The 20,665-nt window shown below is 38.2% G+C and overlaps 3 protein-coding genes across 5 annotated transcripts in view; 1 reads left to right on the top strand and 2 right to left on the bottom strand.

Annotated features, from left to right (window-relative positions):
* The window catches only part of snx17 (sorting nexin 17), a 21,255-nt gene extending 9,875 nt beyond the window's left edge, over positions 1-11,380 (bottom strand). The window contains exons 1-6 of the mRNA XM_008337361.3: positions 10,561-11,380; positions 5,411-5,485; positions 3,714-3,831; positions 2,431-2,495; positions 1,065-1,175; positions 314-404 (exon numbers count right to left, since the gene is read on the bottom strand). Coding sequence (XP_008335583.1) covers positions 314-404; positions 1,065-1,175; positions 2,431-2,495; positions 3,714-3,831; positions 5,411-5,485; positions 10,561-10,620 — 520 coding nt within the window. The 5' untranslated portion in view covers positions 10,621-11,380. The remainder of the gene's footprint in view (positions 1-313; positions 405-1,064; positions 1,176-2,430; positions 2,496-3,713; positions 3,832-5,410; positions 5,486-10,560) is intronic.
* A 995-nt stretch (positions 11,381-12,375) lies between these two features.
* Positions 12,376-15,359, top strand: atraid (all-trans retinoic acid-induced differentiation factor). Its single transcript, XM_008337356.3, has 7 exons — positions 12,376-12,587; positions 12,778-12,914; positions 13,442-13,510; positions 14,047-14,118; positions 14,206-14,327; positions 14,425-14,525; positions 14,616-15,359. Exons 1-7 carry the CDS (start codon positions 12,492-12,494, stop codon positions 14,718-14,720), a joined length of 702 nt encoding a protein of 233 aa, XP_008335578.1. The 5' UTR covers positions 12,376-12,491; the 3' UTR covers positions 14,721-15,359.
* Positions 15,360-15,708: 349 nt separating this feature from the next.
* eif2b4 (eukaryotic translation initiation factor 2B, subunit 4 delta) lies at positions 15,709-19,786 on the bottom strand. 3 transcript variants are annotated; one of them, XM_025053723.1, is made up of 14 exons: positions 19,665-19,786; positions 19,144-19,181; positions 18,877-19,048; positions 18,564-18,779; positions 18,406-18,488; positions 18,263-18,283; positions 17,927-18,018; positions 17,730-17,844; positions 17,393-17,469; positions 17,178-17,280; positions 16,962-17,089; positions 16,511-16,688; positions 16,236-16,416; positions 15,709-16,014 (listed from the first exon to the last, which is right to left on the bottom strand). In XM_025053723.1, the coding sequence occupies exons 1-14, from the start codon at positions 19,684-19,686 to the stop codon at positions 15,815-15,817; spliced, it is 1,626 nt and encodes a 541-aa protein (XP_024909491.1). In that variant the 5' UTR covers positions 19,687-19,786; the 3' UTR covers positions 15,709-15,814. The 3 variants fall into 3 exon arrangements, with proteins under 3 accessions (XP_024909491.1, XP_024909493.1, XP_008335581.1); XM_025053725.1 differs by having other exon boundaries at positions 18,564-18,731; XM_008337359.3 differs by lacking the exon at positions 18,263-18,283.
* Positions 19,787-20,665: the final 879 nt, after the last annotated feature.

Below are 20,665 nucleotides of genomic sequence, written 5' to 3'. Positions count from 1 at the left end.
ATCTCACACTGCAAAAAATGCGGCAAAAATACTTTGTAAAGCAGCCAGAGCTCCAGTTGCCTGTAGCTTTTCTTTGTTAAACTTTTCTGCAGCTACAATCAAATCAACTGAGCTGCTCTACTGTCGACAGATGAATTGACATGAATGACATCAAACTGCACAATTGAATTAACGTGTTTGTTGTTTGTCAATAAATCTAAACTACCAGCAAGAATGAATACTAAAAATATACATTTCCATGTTACTTCAACTTTAAACATATGGATAATGTACAGCAGATATTTTATCATTAAACGTTGGTGTTAAAACTCACATGTTAGACCTCCATCCACACCCTCACGGATGAGGAACAGACTGAAATAACCAACAAGGTCGTCTGGAAGGTCAAGCTTTGTTGCAACAGCCTGTGAACACATCAAAGAGACAGTTTATTTTTTTACAATTACATTCATATCATCTGTCCCTGAACTGGACATAATAAAGGTGATAACTCTCTGAGTACAGTCACACAGAGACATCTCAGCTCCAACCTACAGATTACTCTCACCTCATCCTCAGCCATATTTAAATACAAACATAAAAAAAACAATATAAAAATAATGAAAACATTTACATTTTAATAGATATTGTTTTCTTCTGAAACAGCTGCGGACATTTGAGCTAAGAGTGAATGTTAAGAGTCTGTTTAAACTTGACTTAAATCTTTTTATCTAATGTTTTATCTAACAGAGGAAATGCACTCCTCCTTGCATGACCAAAGTCCAAAGTCAAATAGACCTGAAAATTAGAACATATGTAGTAATACAGAATTTAGAAATTGGTTCACCAACGTCAGCGTGTTTACATTGTTGAGTAAAGTGTATGCAGCTAAGAGAACTCTGAACTGTGTTTGTGTAGCTGATAAAGACCAGGGTGAAGCCAGAAAAATAAAAAGGCAGAACTACAGACAGAAGATTAGTAACTACTTTTGAGACCTGTGTCTTGAATACTATCACGAATACATTTTTAGCAGAACAAACGGAGTGAAAGTCTGGTGTTTGTTTGCACTTAAACAGAACGCTTACATCAAGGACATCCTCGGTCTGGTCTGAGGTCAGAATGTTGACGGTGACCTTCTGTCCGTTGGAGAGACAGATGTCTAGAGCAACTTCTTCTGTGGGAATCTGCTGCGTCTCCTGTGAGAAGGAACCGTTGACAAATGAGAGCAGGACTTCCATCAACAGTACTGACTGGCTTGAAGCTTCAGGTTTTCATCCTTATATGTCAACATGTTCCAGTAAAATCACACAGGGAGAAAATGCAACTTTGTCACAAACTGTTTCAAACTGTTTCCCTCTCTCTGAAGAGAAAAGTCTGTATGAAAAGGGTCTGTTATTGTAGCAGGTAAAGTTCTATTCATAATGGTCGCTGCAGTTAAATTCTCTAATGCCATTGTTCACGTCTCATCTGAGAGGATACAAAAATCAAAAGATAATAATAATAATAATAAATCTCAAATTGTGTGAATCCAACTTTCCACCTGTCTTTCCTGTTTCCACAGTGGGGGAGGGGAGGGGGAGGAGGAGGAGGAGGAGGGGACCAAGTACATCACTCCTGCTTGAGGTTCAGAGGAAATGACAGCACTGGGTGGTAACTCATCTCCTATTCTACACCTGCTCTCCCTGCAGTGCATACTGTAAGGAGGTGGGGGGAGGGCACAGGGACAAACATGCAGCTTGATAAACGAAGAAGGGGAATGGAGGAGAAGGAGGAGAGGGGAGTATGACGTAGCTGCACACAGATGAATCCGTCCATGAAGGTTATTGGATTTAAACCCCTTCAGGCAACACAGGTCACACCTTGAATCACAACGAGCACAATGGATAAAAGAAATCTTCCTCAAATACCTTAAAAACCACCCTCAGCCTCATTTTAGACCATTTTTAGAGATTGATTCACAGGTATCAATAATAAACTCCCTTGGAATGTCACCATTTCTACAGTTGTAATTTCATTTTTCCATTGAACCAGATTACTTCTATGTTTGTTTTTAACAGAGGACAGACATAAAAGCTGACGACTCAGTTTATGTCCTGTACCTACGATCTTCCTCTACGTACAGAATCCAAAATAACCTCAGGATCTCATAGATTAGTTCATATGTTACCTAAGTCTGGAAAATTGGTCACTGATTTTCCAGACATAGGTGGGAACACAATTTTCTTATAGATTTCTTTATGCAACCTTCTCTGACTGACTGACTTTTCTGATGTAACAGTGATGTTGCTAACTCTCACAGACTAACTTCCTCCAACAAAATGTAAAAAAAGTAACCAGCAGTTAAAGAGATATAAGTGGATAAGACTTTTGGTGCAGAGAACACACCCCGCCTCCTCATCACCGGCTGCTAACTAACACAAATGGAGAAGCAGGAAATGCACAGTAACCAACCTGCTGTGCTTTCCTCAAGAAGCTGTTGAACATCTCACTGGCTCCAAGCAAGGGATCTTGGCGCACTGTAACAAAAACAGGAGACAAATTAGACGATGACCACAGCAGCAGGATTATAACATTACTTCACGGTTCGGTATTAGATGAAACGGATTTGTTTGGATTGGAATGAGATGTTTTTACAGGTGATTTGATACGAAGCATGGACCTCCTGATGAGGAGTGATGCCTTTCTAAGATCTCCAATATATAAATAATGTGACCTTCAAACATATTTCATCAAGATGAAATTCATCTCCAAACATGCAAAATAATGTATGAATAATAATCTGGCAGCAAAAAAAATAATTATAAAAAAAAATTTATAAAATATTTAAAATAAAAAATATTAAAATAATTATAAAATTTAATAAATAAACAAATTAATAAAACAGCAAGATACAGTATGTCTCAGGGCCTTCTGTTGATACAGTGGAGGACATTTAATCATCTGACCATGGATCAGCCTTCAACATTTAATCAAGCTCTTGAAAGTTCTGGGGAGGGGGAGGAAGGGGCGGGGGTCATCTGGGTCAGAGCAGAACGTATTTGCGAGAGCTCATTTTCCATAACTATGAAAAGAGTTGTGACGAAACCAAACAAACTTGTGGCCAAGAACACACTCTGTGTGTGTGTGTGTCTGTGTGCTACACTTCCAGACTTTGAGCAAATACAAAGTGGAACAACGCTTCCTTGTTCTGTTGCAACTGCCAGTGCTTGAGAGGATTAAAACAAACCCACTGTTGCTGCCAGTTGAACTCAGTCATGTGTGTATGCAGGGAGCTCAACCTTAACCCGTTTATAACATCCAGGCAAAATGTTCAAAAAAAATCTCCAAAAAGGATATTACACTACAGCTGGCTTCTTAATAGCTCTCAAAATTGTTTGTTTTTTTATAAATTAAATTTCTTGAAATTTACTTGGTGATAAGCTTTAAATTCTGTGTATTAGGTGTATTAGGATTTCTCTGTGTTACTGTGTGCATATCTGTATGTCTGAGTAAGTGAGTGGGCGTTTGTTTGTGTGTTTTTATTGTTTCAACAGAAAAACAATTTTCTGTTTATACTGGAAAAGTCAAACATTTGTAGTTGTGTAACAGTGGAGACAAATGACAAAGATCAATTGTCCCTCGTTTACTCACTGACAAAAGCAACTGCAGCATGGTTTGAATTCAGAGTCAGAAATAAATTAAAACAGATGCCACACATAGCATGAAAAAGTCTTACTTCACTTTGAGTAACTCACCGGCCTGCATGTACTTCTCCAGCTGCTCCCGTCTCTGTTCCACCTCAGCGGGAGTCAGGGTGAAGATCTTCTTTGGGGGGAAGGAAGGCACCACATTGCTGCCATATTCTTTCTTTATCTGTGAATATTAAAGCAACAGGGTTACGGACCAAATGACCAATTAACAACGGCCTACTGACTTCAGGACAGAGTGTCACTCTCCTCAGTGTAAGAAATGGGGTTTTTTCACAGAGGTGCATTAAAGCTTTTCTAGATGAATCACAGGTTTATTTTGAGCCCAGTTTCAACGACTGGCTGTTGAAGTTTCCGTGCTGAACACAGACACAGACACACACACTCACACATCTGGAACCTTGGATGTCTAGTCATTCCAAGTTTATTCTGTCTTCCAGCTTCTTGACTCATTTCTTCCCATTTTCTTTCATCTAAGGTTATATTGCTTTGAACTGAAAAATTACACAAAGATCTCGCACATCTACAAACCTCATTAACAGGAAGACAAGGTAAACGTCCCACGGCTACGTGAAACCCAAGGTGTAGTTTGGTAATTATACTGAACTTCAATGACACAGGCAAAATTAGATAAACATTTTCATTTGTATCAACAAAGTTATTCCTATTATTATGTCACATTTTAATGAATGGCTCAAACACGTTTCCAAAGCCAAGGTAATGTTTCATTTTCTATTTTACAACATCTGCCAACTCCTCCAGTGTAATGGTTTATTATAAAATCACAGAGCAAATATGGTTTTACTCAGACCTCCATCCTGCTGCTAGCTAAAGCTGCACATAATACTCATCATTAGTAATTTATGAACACATTTTTCCTATGCCCTGCTCTTGGACATATGGTGTGTTGAGAGTGGTTTTCACCTTAACATCCTGGCCTTTGGTATTTTCAGCACATCTGCCAAAGGCAGGCAAATTAGTCTTCTGAATCTGAAACCAGTCCAAGCTCATAAGGTTTATTACAAACCCTTACAGAGGAGAAAACCAAGGGAGGCTGTTAACATTCAAATTGCCTCGGCAATAATTCTTAGTGTGAGCGCCGCAAACAGCGCAATGTTTTTTGGGGTCATGCGTAAACCACAGAGAGCCCTTTGGTGATGCTCACAGACTCTAGTGAGTCTTCCCCACAGCCTGTTGCCAGGCAACACCAACTGTCAGATTGGATAATTCAGATTTAAGGATGGAGACGGAAAAGTTTGGCACCTGCTTGTTTTACTCTTGAGACAAGGTCAGCGGGGCTTTTTTTTTATAAGTGTTTATGCAGTGGCAATTTAATTAGTCCAGACCGCTGTTAATCATGATTTTTACAACAATGTATCATGTTCTGATAAGAGCTGTAACAAGTCACTGGTATAAAGAAAAAAAACACTGAAGACAAGGCTACTGTCCAACAACATCTCCTTTTCACATTAAGGTCATTTTTTCCAGCAGGTGAAATCTAAGAAAGACTGAGTGAACATTCCAACATTCCATGGCCAAAACCTCCTACCAAAATAAAGTGCATTTATCTGGAATAGACTAAACTCTGAGACAGTCAACAGCACAAGACTTTAATTGTCAATGACCCTCACTTAAGGGTGTTGTAATATTAGCGGTGTGACCTAGAGGTGAATGAGAAAACACACCAGGTATGTATGAATGTGCTAAAGAACACTGTCTATACACCATCATTACTTATGGCTTACCTGTTCATGAAGGCCAAGAAGCTGACTGTAGCGTACGCGACAGTGTAGGACCCCGTTTACATGAATGTTGTAGGCCTGCATGAAGAAAGGAGTAAAACATCAGTGTGAATGAAAAATTACATAAAGAACACACTCAATGTAACACTGTTTTGTTACATAAAAGCATCATCCATGAGGAAAATGTTATTTTTTGTCAAGGTTTACAGTAGATCAGGACCTACCAGTAGACCATAGACCGTAAGACTTTTATCTACTTACTTAATTAGGTAATTACTTAATTACTTTAGCCTTTGACTCCCAGGCCAAAAAAGTGTGGACAGCCTTGGTCCATAATATATACAATAGTAATATGCAGCTTCCTAATTATTGCTCTGCCGTTGCTCCAGATGTAGGACAGACACACAATAATAGTATACCTGTTACCGTGTCCTAATAATAAACATCCTTTAGTGCCTCAGCCCACTGGGCTAGCTCGTGTATAAATAAACGTCCGGGGGGTCAGGGGCAGACGGATGGACTGTGGCCCCTGTTCTTCAACACTGCTGGTACTTTTCTATTAGTGATCTCAGTCAGACTCATTCTCTACTGACAGAGAGTTTGTTTTTTTCCTCTCTGATCGTCCCAGGCATGAAGGACACTGCAGTACACATACACTGCATGATTCTAGTGGACCAACAGATGTCTGGCGAAGTGTTCAGACTTGTCATGTTTGGTCAGTGCTGTTGCGCTGCTGCTGGAGAACAGATGTAACCTTTCAAAGCCATAGGCTCAACACCCAAGGAGGAGGAACAAGAAAGAACTTTTGGAAAATTGTTTCTTGACTGTTTAAAAACTTCCATGATGCTGGTAGAATGTGGTCAACAGTTGAACTGCAGGTGCCACAGACATCACCAAGCCAAACTAAATATGCAAAAATCAAATGAAACATAGACAGTGGCAGGGTGAAACTGAACAAATTCAGTCTAGCCTGCTATCACTGTTTTCTATGCCTATAACTTTTCAGGCATAGAATAAAGCCAGCATTAACACAATATATCATATACTTATTAATAATAATATTAAGATTTTTTTTTTATTTTTAAAAGTGTTAACAGCAGATCTGCTGCAACAGGCAAGTATGTTGTTCCTAAGAACTGTCTTGTCTCCTAAGAAATGTTTTCTTAGGCTCTTTGTCTATCATCTAATATGTTTCTTCTTGGGTTGACATCAGATCAGAGTGATCTAATTTTTTTTTTTATCTGTAGCTCTTTAAAAGCTGGAAAATAAAGTTGCATTCTTCATTTAAATAAATCCAAAATTATAATAAACATTTACTCTGTAAGGCATCTAATTGTTTTTACAAAAATTAATCTATTTTTTATGTCTGACACCTCATTAAACTTTGGAGATGCCAAACACCAAGTGACACTTCAGTTCTAGCCTCAGGAAAAACAGCTTTACTCAAATAAATGCTCTGTCAATAAATTCAAACTGCTCAAAAATAAGTTTAAAATGTTTTTTTAAGATGATAAAAATCTGTTTATCTGAAGGTTACTCCTGCAATTTGAATTATAAAAAGGATCCAAAAGTATTCTAGCACAGAGGGTACATTGAGCTGCAGTAACTCTAAAAGCCTTGATATGAAGTGAATATTTCTATCTACACACGTACGACGACTCCATCCACGAGGACCATTTGCATGCTTGTCGAGACAATCTTCCATTTAGGAGACGTTTCTTTTATCTCTTCTTCCTCTGTGTCTATGAATATTTATAGCCACAGTAGTGAGTCATCACAGTAAAAAGTATTGCTGCGCATACCATTGCAGAATTACAAGAGCAATCAATAGGAACAAGAAAATCAAAAGTTCACAGTGAGAGAGAGGAAGGCTCTGAAACTGAGGAGGGAGACCAACAGAACTGAAATATGTGCATGTAGGCAGTATCCATGCAGGAAGGAAGAGTGAGTATGCAGAATGTCTAGGCTCTGTTTGGGTATGTATGTGTGTGTATATATGATTGTATGTCAGAAATTCTACTTTCAGATCTACTTTTGATCAATTTTGATGATATCTAATCTAATCTAATCTATCTGACTGGAAACATTGTTAAATAAAATGAATAATGCTGTAGTTCTGGGGATGGTGCACAGGATGTTTTAGTCACTGTGTTAATTACTGTCTATTTCCAACGTTACTATTTTATTAAGTGTGTAATGGATAGAGTGTTTCTAATTAATTGCATTCATTGGTATAGTTTTTTGTCCAATAATGAAACCAAGATAAAATGATGTCTGGATTTTGTCATGTGGAAATAAATTATGCAAAAGAACAAATCCATGGCTAGCAAGGTTGCCCAAGCTTGGCACCATTTCCAATTAGAATACAGCATTAGATATGAGAGAAGGAACATTACACACCAATGCAGAACCAAGACTTTTTCCTTCAATACTTTTTAATCTCTCACCTCAGGAAGAATCACTTGGAGGCACACAGAGCCTAGGTTTTAATTTCAGTGTCCAGACCAGTATCGGTTGATTTCAGAATCACAGAATCAGAATATAAGCCAAAAGATCAATATTCAGTTTCCCTTCTCAAAACCATAACTAAATAAAACAAACATTTCTTATCCAAAGTAAACAGGTTACCTTTGCTTTCCCAAACCACACTGACTGCCAAACAGTCAAGTCAAATATTTTAAACCACAGAAGAAGATGTGATGAATCCAGTTAACAACAGGAAGTTTGGCACATAGAATAAAGATTTGTCCCTGCTTGCACAGGAGCTGTTCCATATTTATAAGAAAAGAAAAACTGCAGTCCCTGTTATTCGAAAAAGCTGTGTGCATACTCGGCAGATTCTTAAGACTACCACTTGCAAAGTGCAAAACAAATCTCTCAGCATTATAATCAAGTAAAGTCCCTTCCTGTGAGCTGGTTACAGGCGGATCACAATGATAGTCACAGGACTGTCTGCTGAGAGGTAAAACGTTTTAAAACGAGTATCCACTGCAGTAAAGGCATCCAGGTTTAGAATAGCCACTGAGCCACAGCCCGAGTGTTTGTGGATAATTTAACTGGAAAATAGAAAAAACTACTTGCTTTGGTCCACTGCTCATCCAGCATTTGTTTTGTTTTTTTGCAGCAGAGATACAGAGATATTTCCTCCTGCCAGTGGAACACTTTTAAGTCAGAGTAGTAAATACTTATTGATAAGTGATACTGAGAACCACCAGTACTATTTCACATGGAAACCAGATGTTGCAGATGTTACTGCAAAGAATGTCCTACTCTTATTCATCCATTTGTTGTGTGGGTTAAAACAAAAATGCACATAAATCAGAACACAAAGCAAAACTTCCGGTCATTATCATTTTTCATTCTCTAGCGCTTAAGAGACCGGTGCTGTTACTTATGTTGTTAAACTGAATGTTGACAGTAATTCTACCTCAACCACACATTGGCACACAAACACTGGCACATGTCAATGATGATCAATCATGGTTTATGACGGGAGCGGCATTTAACACCCACAAAAACCAAAAATGATTCATGCTGATGATGCGTCACTCTTGTTGTCCTTGACCAACCTTTGTAAAACATACTCTCTCTACACAGCAGTGAAGAGTGGCCTCACTATGAAACCCACATAACATGTAGCACCAAATGCAGTTCACTTTCATTCCTGAGTGTTTAGTTTAGTATATTGCAGAGAGAAGAGACTGTACTTACAAGCACAATGAGAACAGATAAAACTTAAACACGTAGAACTCTGAGTACCACTGCTGGAGTTTTTTCTAAATGTCAATATCAGTGAGTACAAATATTAGATGTGGACTCAAACCACAAAACTCAGGGAGCGGTGCTCAAGATGATACAACACATAAAGGGCTTTTTTTTCACTTTATGACAGAAAAAATACACAAAGTGTGATGATGTGAAGTAAAATAACAATTACAAAGTACTCTGGTATTCTGTTTACCATATCATAACTTATATTTGTCAAACAGTGTGTAGAATACACTTTGTATTTTAAAGTGTTTACACCACACTGTAATTATTCCTCTTGACATCTTAAAATGTTATTACATCTATTTTGCTTCTGTTTACAACCTGCACTACTGTTACAATTAAACAGCAGATGTTAAAGGTGAAATGTCATTTTAGTCAACGCTAACAGCAGGCCCAGTGGGGCTAGAGTGGGAGGATTCCTGCCAGTCATGCAAACGGTTCTGGGTTCGATACCACCAAGTCTTCAGGTTGGGCATCCAAAGGAAAATCTTGGCCAAAGTACTAAGCAGACTACTGTTGTGGGGGCCCCTGATAGTGGGACAAGCACAAAGTGATTCTAAACAGCATTACAACATATCATCTGTTGGATATAGAGATAAAACTATAGGGTTTCTAACCTACTGATGAAAAAAAACTGTATGACTGTAAGTTGAGGGTTACAACATCAGGCACTGGTGAAATGGCATTAACTAAAACAATATGTCTTGATCTTTACTTTCTGAATCTAAACGACATGTGCATTAAAAAGACATAGCCTAAAGACTTGTGTACAAAACATATCCTCTATTCCATCCATGAACCACTGGATTTTTCTGCAAACTCACTCAAGGCCACAGATGGTTCTACTCAAGTTTTTACTAGAGAGGTTGCGAATGACAATAATTTAGCAGTCTCCTGAGCAGCTTATTATTCATGGTCAACTATTTCTGGACAGCATTTGTAAATGTCGTAAATGCTTTTGTCCATCGTCTACAATCATTTCTTAAAAATACAGGAGACAGAAGCTGTAAATAACAAAATCTCAACCAAAATTATATTTAAAAAACTGTTGTTTATAAATAGCTAATGACAAGTAGAGGAATTCAGTTGTGCTTATCAATCCAAAAATAAATATTATTTGCAGAACTACAATACTTAGTAATTTCTAAAACAATTTTAATCATAATTATATAATGTTCGTTGAGTCACTGCACCTGCATAACTGTACTGTCATCATGATGGTGTTTGGTTAAATTTACATGAAGATTCCTTGATTCTGGTACGTTGATAATACTAAATAATTATGTTTCAGGGTAAACATAAAAACACGTTGCTGCATAGAGCAATGACAAAATAGCAGAAAAAAACAAACAAACAATCAAAATACGAATAATCATGCTCACCACATAGGTGGAACCGTTTTCTCCTGATCGCACCTCTGTTTCAGGAATGGAAAAATGCATTTTTAATCAGAGTGTATCTCAGTACCAGACGACAGGTCTCTAGCAGTTCTCGGGGAAAAGGAGAAGACACCACAATTCCTCCGGAAAAAAAGTCAGTCCACTGCAGTGACGGTGACTGTCGGCGGTGACTACTGGGGAGGAGGAGAAGGAGGAGGAGGAGGCTCTCACACGGTTCATCCACTGCTTAAGTCCGGGGAAAGCGGTGCCAGGCAGAAGAGAGATTGCAGCGAACTTAATGATCAGCACCACAAACTCATAGAGCCGCTCGTATTCGCATCAAACTTCTCCCACGTCAGTGTTGAACTTTTCTCAGTGTCGTCCCCACAGCAGCCATGTTGCAAGTGTTAAGTAATTACACCTTCAAAGCTGCAGTTAAATTGACTTGTTTTCAAGTCAATTTTTATGTCCTTCTTTCAGGCAGCCTGCGATCACATTAGTTTAACATTAACACTCACTGTGAGAAGTCACGGGTGGCTGAGATCTTGAGTAACCATAAAAGTTCCGAGAAAAAGGTGCAGTTGTTCCTGCAAAAGCCCACACCGTCGCAGGGCGGCTGAAAAAAAACATCCGACATAAGAGAGAAGGGAGTCTGCACTTGTTGAAATCCCTGTTTGTACTCCTCGTTTTTATTATTTGATTTAAATAAAAACACGGTGAGGAAAAATGTGAAATCGTGGAAAACACAGAGCTTAAAATCTGCTTCTAGTCATCCTGTGTTCGCTATCTGAAGTGGCCCATTCAGGGGCATTGCCACAATTCTTCTGGAACAAACCATTTCTTCCTCTTACGGAGTGACATGTTTGTAGTTGCTGTAAGTATACTTAAATGACAACACAACAACTAAAGCTGGTTCTGAATTAAAAATATTGACATATATTGTACAACCTATATGTGACAAAAATAATGGTTTATTTGATATTCTGTATCTTGTGTGTTAATATCCCAGAACTCCGACAACCCACTTTTTTGGTTCAGTCCAAAGTGACAGCGACGGCGCAGTTAAATTAATTAAACCAGAAAAAAATACGTTTACTCTCGATTATTTTTACAGTATATAATTTCGTAGGAATCTGGAATAAGGTCATTGACTTTTCGCAAGACTTCTTATGTAATGAAATGTAGTTTGTTGACAACAGATAACTTTGACTGTTTAGCTTTAAACATTTACATAAAATATCTGTGTGGGATATGTTAGAAGCTAGTGGTTACAATTTTTTTCTGTGCAAGTGCAACTTACTTTTATGAAAAAATACTTACATTTAGTTGACTTTAAACATGAAACATACGTAATTTCTCTCATATTAGTAAATATAAAAATGCAGTGGTCCAAAATGGCAGCCACAATAGAGAAGCGCCACCTCTGAATGCTTTTTTGGTGAATATACGCCGTAGACCGTGGATAATGAGTGAACAGAGCAATGTTAAAGGTTTTTGTTTGTTTCTTTTTGTGGAATATGATATGGTAAAACAAAACTTACAATACAGTTAATAAATTTGTAAGAAAAATGCAATATTGTGAACACTAAATTATACTGCCAGTCCTTGTCAAGTAAATAACAACATTAGCTTTAATTTAAATCTATCTACAAAGTATTATGTTCACCGCAATATAAATTGAATGTAAAATAATTTATTCTGAATAACACTCAGTTCACGTTCTAAATTCATTATTGAACAAGCTTTCTTTTAATTGTTCTTAATTACAAATATACATTTCACATGTTTACCGTGGGGGGAAATGCAATTAATACTTCCTTAATTTGGTATATGCGCAATTGTTGCGCAAAATCACACAGACTGGGATGAAGTGATGGAACAGTTTCCGGTCACATGTTCGACTCTGTTGGGTCATGTGATCTAAATCAGTAAAAATGAAAGCTGGGCGCAGCCAGCTGGATACTGCGGTGCTTGTTTTAATTATCAGTCATTTATGTTTTTACGCCCCCTGTGAGTTGACTAGGCTGCCGGTAAGACGGACGTTTGTCATTTTAACATATACTCTTTAATATAGTTGGAAAAATTATGGGTTGAAGTTTTAAAAATCACGGGTTACAGAAATGAAACAAAATTCTCCATACACTGTTGTCATGTCCATGTGATTTGAAAATGTATTGTTTATAACCACGTGTTGTTGTTCTTTGTAATGTTTATGTGCAGGTATGTAAACTGTGTAGTGGGTCTGTCCTCAATGAAACCGCAGTGGGACATTTTTGCTTCGTTTCCAATGGAAGGCTCGAGGGACGCTGTTGCCTGAAAAATGACAGCAACAGCAATGGCACTGAACGCATCATCGGGTTGGAATATTGCTTTATTATTTACAGTTAATAAGACTGGCCTTTTACATGTCGTGCACTGCTACTGTGGCGAATCAAAATACGCTTTAGGTGTCTGGGACCATGCTTTGTAGCGAATATTCAAAGGACAGCTGTAGTTACAATCTGTGGATTTTGAGACTAACATTGATAGTTTTTTAAAGAAAATCTCAAATGTTCCCATTTGTTTTTACGAATATTTACTTACCAAAGCGACCTTAACAGTATCCATTTTTTTGTCACTCTCAAATATTATAAATAACAAGAATTTCCATTTTAGGCAATGATCCCCTTATTGTATAATGTATTATATGTTAAAAAAATATTTTTTACAGATCTTCATGCATTGTAAGAGTCACTATCCGTTGTACGCATGTATGGGGTTTTGTTAATCACATTGGACATCGAAGTACTGTTAACTTTGACCTTCTCAACTAACAAAAAAAAAAACAGTTTTCCACAAAAAACGTTTTGTAAATGTTTTAACCTGCTGTTTCTGTTTGTCTTAGGTTGGATCTGTCCAATTGTTCATTAAAACAAGTGGATGATCTTCATGAGGCAGCAACAGCATATATGATGTATGTGTTGTCAGCTATATTATGCTTGGTTACTATATGTAGATTACTTTTCCTGTCAATTATGATTCTACAAAGTCATCACTTACACTGGGTCTTTGAAGATATTTTTTAAATTAAATATGTCACTCTTATTAAAAAATCCAGAAGAAATTACAAAGCATCTTATGAGAGATCTTATTGTTTATCTTAATTACTCTTTTTAAGTCCAAACACTCCAAATTTTTGTTTCTATTGTAACATTTTTTGTAGAATTGATGTATTTCACACCAGGTGTGATTGCCCATTTACTTCATCCAAGGACTATAATTGAATTCCTTTCAAAGAAAAAACTGATGCATACTTTGTGCATGACTTTAACAGATTTCAATTTAAATCTGGTCAATAACTTTTAATGACTTTAGGGTGGTGGAAAACCTTCTATCAAAGTCAAATAAAATGTTACACAGTTTGATGCTTGAAAAATGTTACAATGATGAAAATAATAAAGATAACTTCTTAGAACTTTTTACTTACCCTTTTATACTTTTATTTTACAGAGACCTCTCACTCAATCCTCTTGTCAACCTGAGTGACTCAGTGTTTGAAGGGTTTAGTGACTTAAACTACATGTGAGTATTTTATGTTATTATAAAAATAAACATGAAAATAAAAATATATATGTACTTGTTTTTAACTTAATTGTGTGTCTTCCTTAGGATTTTACCAATAGACATATTTTGTCCAGGAGGCAACCAATCATGGTCAAAAGTGGAGCTAAGAGAAGGAAGTCGTCTCTGTGAAGATCCAAAAAACATGTGCAATCAGACTGGACAGCTGGGTAAGTTCTCATCCCACATGAAAAAAAAAAACAACCTTCAGCATCTCTGCAGTAATAGAAGACATCTGTTCATCTCATAATGTCTGACTATTCTCAGTCATCGACTGCCCCGAGAACTCCCTCTGCACGCCTTATGGCCCCGGCTTCTTTGAGTGTAACTGTGCTGATAATTACTATGGATACAAGTGTCTTCGAGAGGTCAGTTTGGCAAAGTATGGAATCAGAATCTATACCTCCACCCAGAGAGTACGTAAGTATTTGATTTGTCTTGTGCTGCTATGTTTATAGGGGGAATTCCCAGCCCTGCAGGTATTTGGGCCTCTTGGAGCTTCCACGGTTGTGCTCTCTTTCCTGCTCTGGGTCACACAGAGACGTAAGGCCAAAGCCCTGTGAGCTGCAAATGTCTGGTTTTTATCTTTACCTGAGCAGTAACTGACTTTTATGAGACGGGGGAAATGCTGACAGTAGAGCCTGAGGAGAACCTTTGCTTCTTTTATTTTTTAACCATTGTAGGGCAGTTGTGTTTTATTTTCAGTCTGACAGACTTATTTTACCACTGGTTTTAGGTATAGTTTTTCCACATTTTAAATGTTTTCTGTTTTGTTTTGTTTTTTTAACAGAACCACTATTTACTGTTTTATGCATCTTTAATTGAGAGGAGAACAAATTTTGCTCTCCTTCCTGTGCACTGTGCCAACAGAATACTGACTTGGTTTATAGCAGGCAATTTCATCTTGAAATTTCCAGAGGGGGGCTGTAGAGCCCTAATGTTTTTTGAATAATGTACTTGGACTTCACTCAGAAAGAAAACAAGCTGACTTTAGCAAAAGTATTATCTTATAATCCTGCCTCATAATATTTAGTTTGTTTCATCTTTGCTTGAAACGGAACGTTGCTGTTGTGTAGCTGTGAATACGGTCCTGCATCAGTTCCTACACTCGTGTGTGTGTGTGTGTGTCCTTTATTGACAATAATGTTATTGCTTGACTAGTCTACGCTGCTTTTAAATAAAATTCAGGGCCCAAAAAAAATTCAAACTAATGGACACATGTATGTATGTATATATGAATGTGCAATTTTTAATTCCTCTAATGCCATGGTTCACAAATTAGGGGTCGCTGAGAATTTCTGTTTTTAGGAATTCACTTTTTATTCTGTTCCATTAATTATGTCTTTAAATAGACATCCAGAGAAAATTAATAGAAGCAATGAACCCTCTGTGAAGTACTGCAGCTCCTGCAGAAATTAAGACTTTGTTTACAACTCTTATATGATCAGAGTGGTTTACAACCGGAGCTGGTTTTGACCCATGGTGGAATAGTTCAAACTGTTCTGCTCTAAACATTAACATCTCTGTCTACAAAACAACAAAGACAGAGTGTCAGCCACTTGAAATATACATTTATTGCATGCTAAAAGCATGGTATTTTTGTGTACAATGGTTTATGCACACCAACGCCACAGCCTTCTGTCTCAGAGGGCGCCAATCACAGGTCCACGTTTTTGACTCGCAGCACCACAGGAACTGAGGTGCACGGGATCATTCCCAGCTCTGTGATGACCAAGTCCACAAAGTCGGGAGGCGTCACATCGTACACCAGGTTGAGCAAGCCCAGAGATTTCACCTGCTGCCAGTCCTCCAGCTGAGTCTTTCCTTTCCGGGTCACGATAAGGTCATCTGGGTCATCTAGAGAATGTGATCAAATAGGGGGTCACAGCCATGTTGCAATCATCCAATACATTTAGGTGTTTGGAAGCAATTTGTAACTAAAAGAGTTCACTGGAAATGAGTGCATGGTGCATTCATGTCTTTAAGTGATTGATCAGAAAAACAAAACACACTGTTCAAACCAAAGGAATGGAAACACCCTGAATTTTCAGGTGTAAATCACTGAATTTTTCCCATACCGAGTTCATTGGACACGAAAGAGTCTGTTTGCACCCTCTCACAGAACTTGTACGTTTCACAACACACCAGCACAGGCACGTTAAAGGCTTTGGCCACAAGAGCGATCTGTGACGTCCCCACACGAGACATCACATATCCATTGGCCAGCAGAGCGTGAGCCCCCAGGAACACTTTCGACACCTAAATAACAATGAGGAGACAGAATGACTCGTCTGTCAGGGAACAATAAACTAGTTAATCTCATTGGCTAACACTGCTGCGACTTCATGATCACCTCTGGCAAGATGTAAGAGACGGCAGAGATGAGGACATAAGTGCACCTGATGCCCCGCTGGACCAAGCGTCTCAGGGCTTCCCTGCCCTCCAGCCGTGGTCTGCTATCCACCACGATTACATGAAACTTGATGTCCTTCTTGAAGGCCTCACAAAGGATGTGGTTGACCAGTGATGAGCTAAGCAAAGGAATGGAAATAAAAGAGAAATAAAAAAGAGAAGTGTGGTTGTTTGTAGACAAAAAAAAAGTGGAAACATGGCGGGAGAGGAAAGGGGGAGAATAAAAAAGGGAAGAGAGAAAGTTCTAAAGCTTTGTGATTGCAGACATACAGTAAATGATTCACTTGCTTTGCTTCATCCTGTCAATGTGTTGAGGAAATGAAACTGGAGCCACCCCGAGTCACGAAAAATAAAACAGTACTTTTCCTGCTTGATGGTCACGTCACACATACCATCCATAGACCAAGATCACGTCCCCATTGCTGATTTTCTCTATGGAATACTTGGCAATAGCCTTAGCAGCGAGAATGATCTTCTCATTAATGTAGCAGTCGATGCAGCTAAGCAATTTGCTTTTTGCCTGTGGCAGAGATGGAGAGAATGTGAGAGGATGAGATGATGAAATGTCAGAGTCAGCTGAGTGTTTATAATATCTGCCTGGAACAAACCTCCTCTTCTTTGCACTGACTAGGAATATTGGAGATCTCCTTTTTGATGTATTTAATTGCATTACCCATGCTGGCTGACAGAGGGCGACACTGATTTAGAAAACTGCAATTCAAATGAGAATAATGTGTACAAGTTTTAAAAAGTCAGAAAACATAACAATTACTAAACATTTAACATACAGAACAAATGACTTAATCTTCAGTTGACTTAGTACCTGATATAAGGCTTCAACTTGTTGACCAAGTCTCTTGATATCTCCTCATTTGGAGGAGTAGTGTAGTCCCTTATTACCTGTGAAAGTAAACATTAAGTATATGAGAACAATGATTTCTCGAGGGCCTGCCTATTCAAGTCTTGGCTCAAGGGCCACATGCAGTCTAGATGCAACCGGCCCAGTCTGGACGTTTGTAAAATGGAGAGCGGAATTGAGAGATTTCAAACTGGCTAGAGGAAAGGAGAAGAGTAAAATACCCAGAATTTCATTTGAGAAGCAGCTAGATGTTATTTTTCTGCTGACAAGGGAGATGGTGATAAGCTGTGAGTGATTGTACCTGTTTGAAAGCATGTAGCAGGGCCACAGAGCGAGAGTTGGACCCAGCCACAATACCCTGTGAATACTGGAGGCCCAGTCGTACAATAGCAGGATGAATCACTGAGGAGGGAATGCTGTAGAAACACAAAAGCCAATTGTGAGCTTCACTAAGATAACTGAAAAATACTGCAACGTCTAATCAGACGGTTACTTTACCTAAGTTGTTGTGTTAAAGGAGCTTTACGGCTGTACTGGTGAAGGTGAGAAAACAGACTGACTTTGTAGCCGTAGTCTGACCGAAGGGGAATCTGAAATCAAGCAGATGATGAGTCAACAAGGTCCTGAGACTGTGTTGGTCTTCAGTGTTGTTCGTATAACTTTCTGCATTATATTTTACACTCACTAAAAGAATTTCCACAGCAAACAACAGATGTTATCAATATGCACAAGGACAAAACAAACCAAGGACATCGATTCATAACAGTGGTTACTAAAAATTAGCAAACAAAAAAAATGGGACAAGTACTGTTGTCACACATATTTTAGACAAACCTTGACAAAAGCAGTTGGTGTCTGAAAAATAAACAGTGTTGGTCACATGCTGTTATGACTGGAAGCTCTGTAGGTATTATTAAATAGCGATAAATAAAAAGCACGATGCAGAAAAAGCACAGATTTGTAGACAGAGTACTGACCTGTTGTCTCTCCAACTTCTTGGCCAGTTTCTTTAAGACATCTGGATCATCTACTTGAATATGTTCTGGGAGTCTCTTCACCACTGTAACGACAGGAGTCTAATGTGATTCTCTGCGATTCTGAGTATAGCTGGACTGATTGATGACTTTCAGCGTACCTGGCTGAAGTTCACTGGGTTGAATTTTGGGTTTACCCGTGGGTACAGGCTGACTCACTTCTCCCTTTTTGATCTGTTTGGACACCCTGTCAGCCTCCTGTCGTGCTCGCCTCTCAGCTTTCAGCTCTGCTTTACTCCGGGCAGGCTTGTCCCCAGATACAGGAGCATCTGACGCAGACAGGGGAGACGGTGTTGGAGCAGGCACTGCTGTGGAAGCTAGTAAGGGTACATTAACAGACGTAACAAAAATAAAGCCAGTGGTCAAGTATGTGTTATTGAGGTATGACATCAAATGAGGGAATTAAATATGCACCTTTCTGTGCTGTGACTGGTGCTGGAGGTTGGGACACTGTCATCGGTGTGTTAGACGTGTCTTTTTCCTTTTCACTCTCCTTGTCATCTTTCTTCTCTTTGTTTTTCTTTTGTTGTTTCTTCTCTTTCCTCAGCCTTTGCTTCTCCTCTTTGGTCAGCTCTTTGCCTTCAGTCTGTCGGACGAGGGCGACATAAGACATAGTTAAAACTAAGGCAGATATTGGAATTAATATCAACAAAATAATTATAGGTAAACATAGATACCAACCTTTGCTCGTGAAATGTCATCTTTCCTTTCAGTTCCACCTGTTTAAACAAAAACAAATTACGTTTTCTTATTATGTCTACTTCTTTATGTATTAATCACAGATATTGCTGACAGAACTAGACTTTTCTTCACTTCTGAGGAGTGATACTAAATACGGCCCGGCTTGCATCAGTCTAACCGCAGTAGTCATTAGAATGGAATGCTTCATTTTTTTTAAAGGCAGACAGAGTATTAACACCAATATACCTGCAAGTTTAATATGTTATAGTAAAATAGCTTGAAAAAATAGTTTTCTGTTGTAACATGACAGTATTTGGCGTGATCGCACCGCGGCACTTGTGTGCAATGCTATCGTTAGCACAGCTAGCATTAACGTTTTAACTTTGCTATAAGTCCAAACGTGAAATTAAAAAAATACAGAATTACAACACAGAAAACACACGCCTCTCTCCCTCGCTGTAAGTGTGCAAAACTATCTAAACAAGAAACAATCTGCAGCTGTAACACACTCAGAAACTCACCTGTCACCGCACTGTCAGCCATGTTTACTACACCACTACACACTTCCTGCTGCTTCTTTCTCTTTGGATTCAATAGCAGTTCATATCCATCAGGTTTAATTACTGCCACCCTGTGGTTCTAGGGAATATTTCTCTTTACCTTCTGTTGTCGATTTTGAAGTCCACCCGTCGTCTTTTTGTACATATTTAGTTTCATAAATGTCTTTAAGTCGTCGAAGGACTTAATCATTTTACAGTAGCCTCTTTCTAAACTGTGCATTTTTTTATTTCGTCCCCTCCTGACTATTACAAAGCTCTCTAGTGGAATTTTTACATTTCATATGAACTTTTACCTAAAACGTTAATATTAACCTAAATGTGACCTAAATGTTTGTTTATTCCTTTCATTCAAACTAATATTTTTATCTGGACAACAGTCAGCAATTTGTGTCTGAGGTCAGGCGTTGTATATGTACCATGTGTGAAAAAAACATGTTTCAGTTTTAACTGGTCTTTACAGAATTAGTTGCCATTTTGGAAGCTGTAGCATAAATAGCATATTTTTTAACGAAACAGAACTGTTTATTGTAGTATAATCTCTCATTAAAAGTGTTTTAACCATTGCATCCGGTTCATTTTAAGTAGAATAAGAAAGAAATGACACAACTAATAGTTAAGTGACAAATCTGTTGAAGCACTGACCTCGTTGTCATTATTGAGATGTTGACATTGCCTGTTACATATTTTTAATGTGAAGTCAATCTGTTTGAAGGCCGTAACATAGATGGGGTTATGTTCAAACATTAACTGTACATTAAAAGTAAATCAGGTATAAATAAGATCAGGTTAAACCTGTATAATAGTGTTGTAGGGCAAATGGAAATGTAGAGTTTGGTTTATTATTTGTTTTTTTTGGAATCACATATCCCTGAAAGTTAATATTATGGTTCTGAACTTAATGAAATGATGTTTTTGTCAGTGTCTGAGCTCATTTGACCACAAACACAGTGGATCACGTGACC

Source organism: Cynoglossus semilaevis, unplaced genomic scaffold (assembly GCF_000523025.1).
Source record: "Cynoglossus semilaevis isolate Cse_v1.0 unplaced genomic scaffold, Cse_v1.0 scaffold302, whole genome shotgun sequence".
NCBI classification, from domain to species: Eukaryota; Metazoa; Chordata; class Actinopteri; order Pleuronectiformes; family Cynoglossidae; genus Cynoglossus; species Cynoglossus semilaevis.
The sequence above is the reverse complement of the archived record's forward strand: the minus strand, read 5'-3'. Positions and strand labels throughout refer to the sequence as shown.

Bases quoted from the DNA above. Each gene is read 5' to 3' on its own strand.
- atraid (XM_008337356.3), top strand. From the start codon at position 12,492: ATGAAAGCTGGGCGCAGCCAGCTGGATACTGCGGTGCTTGTTTTAATT. The intron at 12,915-13,441 runs GTTGGAATATTG...TGTTTGTCTTAG, and splicing joins GGCACTGAACGCATCATCGG to GTTGGATCTGTCCAATTGTT. The intron at 14,119-14,205 runs GTGAGTATTTTA...TGTCTTCCTTAG, and splicing joins TTTAGTGACTTAAACTACAT to GATTTTACCAATAGACATAT.
- eif2b4 (XM_025053723.1), bottom strand. From the start codon at position 19,686: ATGGCTGACAGTGCGGTGACAG. The intron at 18,780-18,876 runs GTGCATATTTAA...TACCCTTACTAG, and splicing joins ACCAGTCACAGCACAGAAAG to CTTCCACAGCAGTGCCTGCT. The intron at 16,015-16,235 runs GTATGGGAAAAA...CACATTCTCTAG, and splicing joins TTTCGTGTCCAATGAACTCG to ATGACCCAGATGACCTTATC.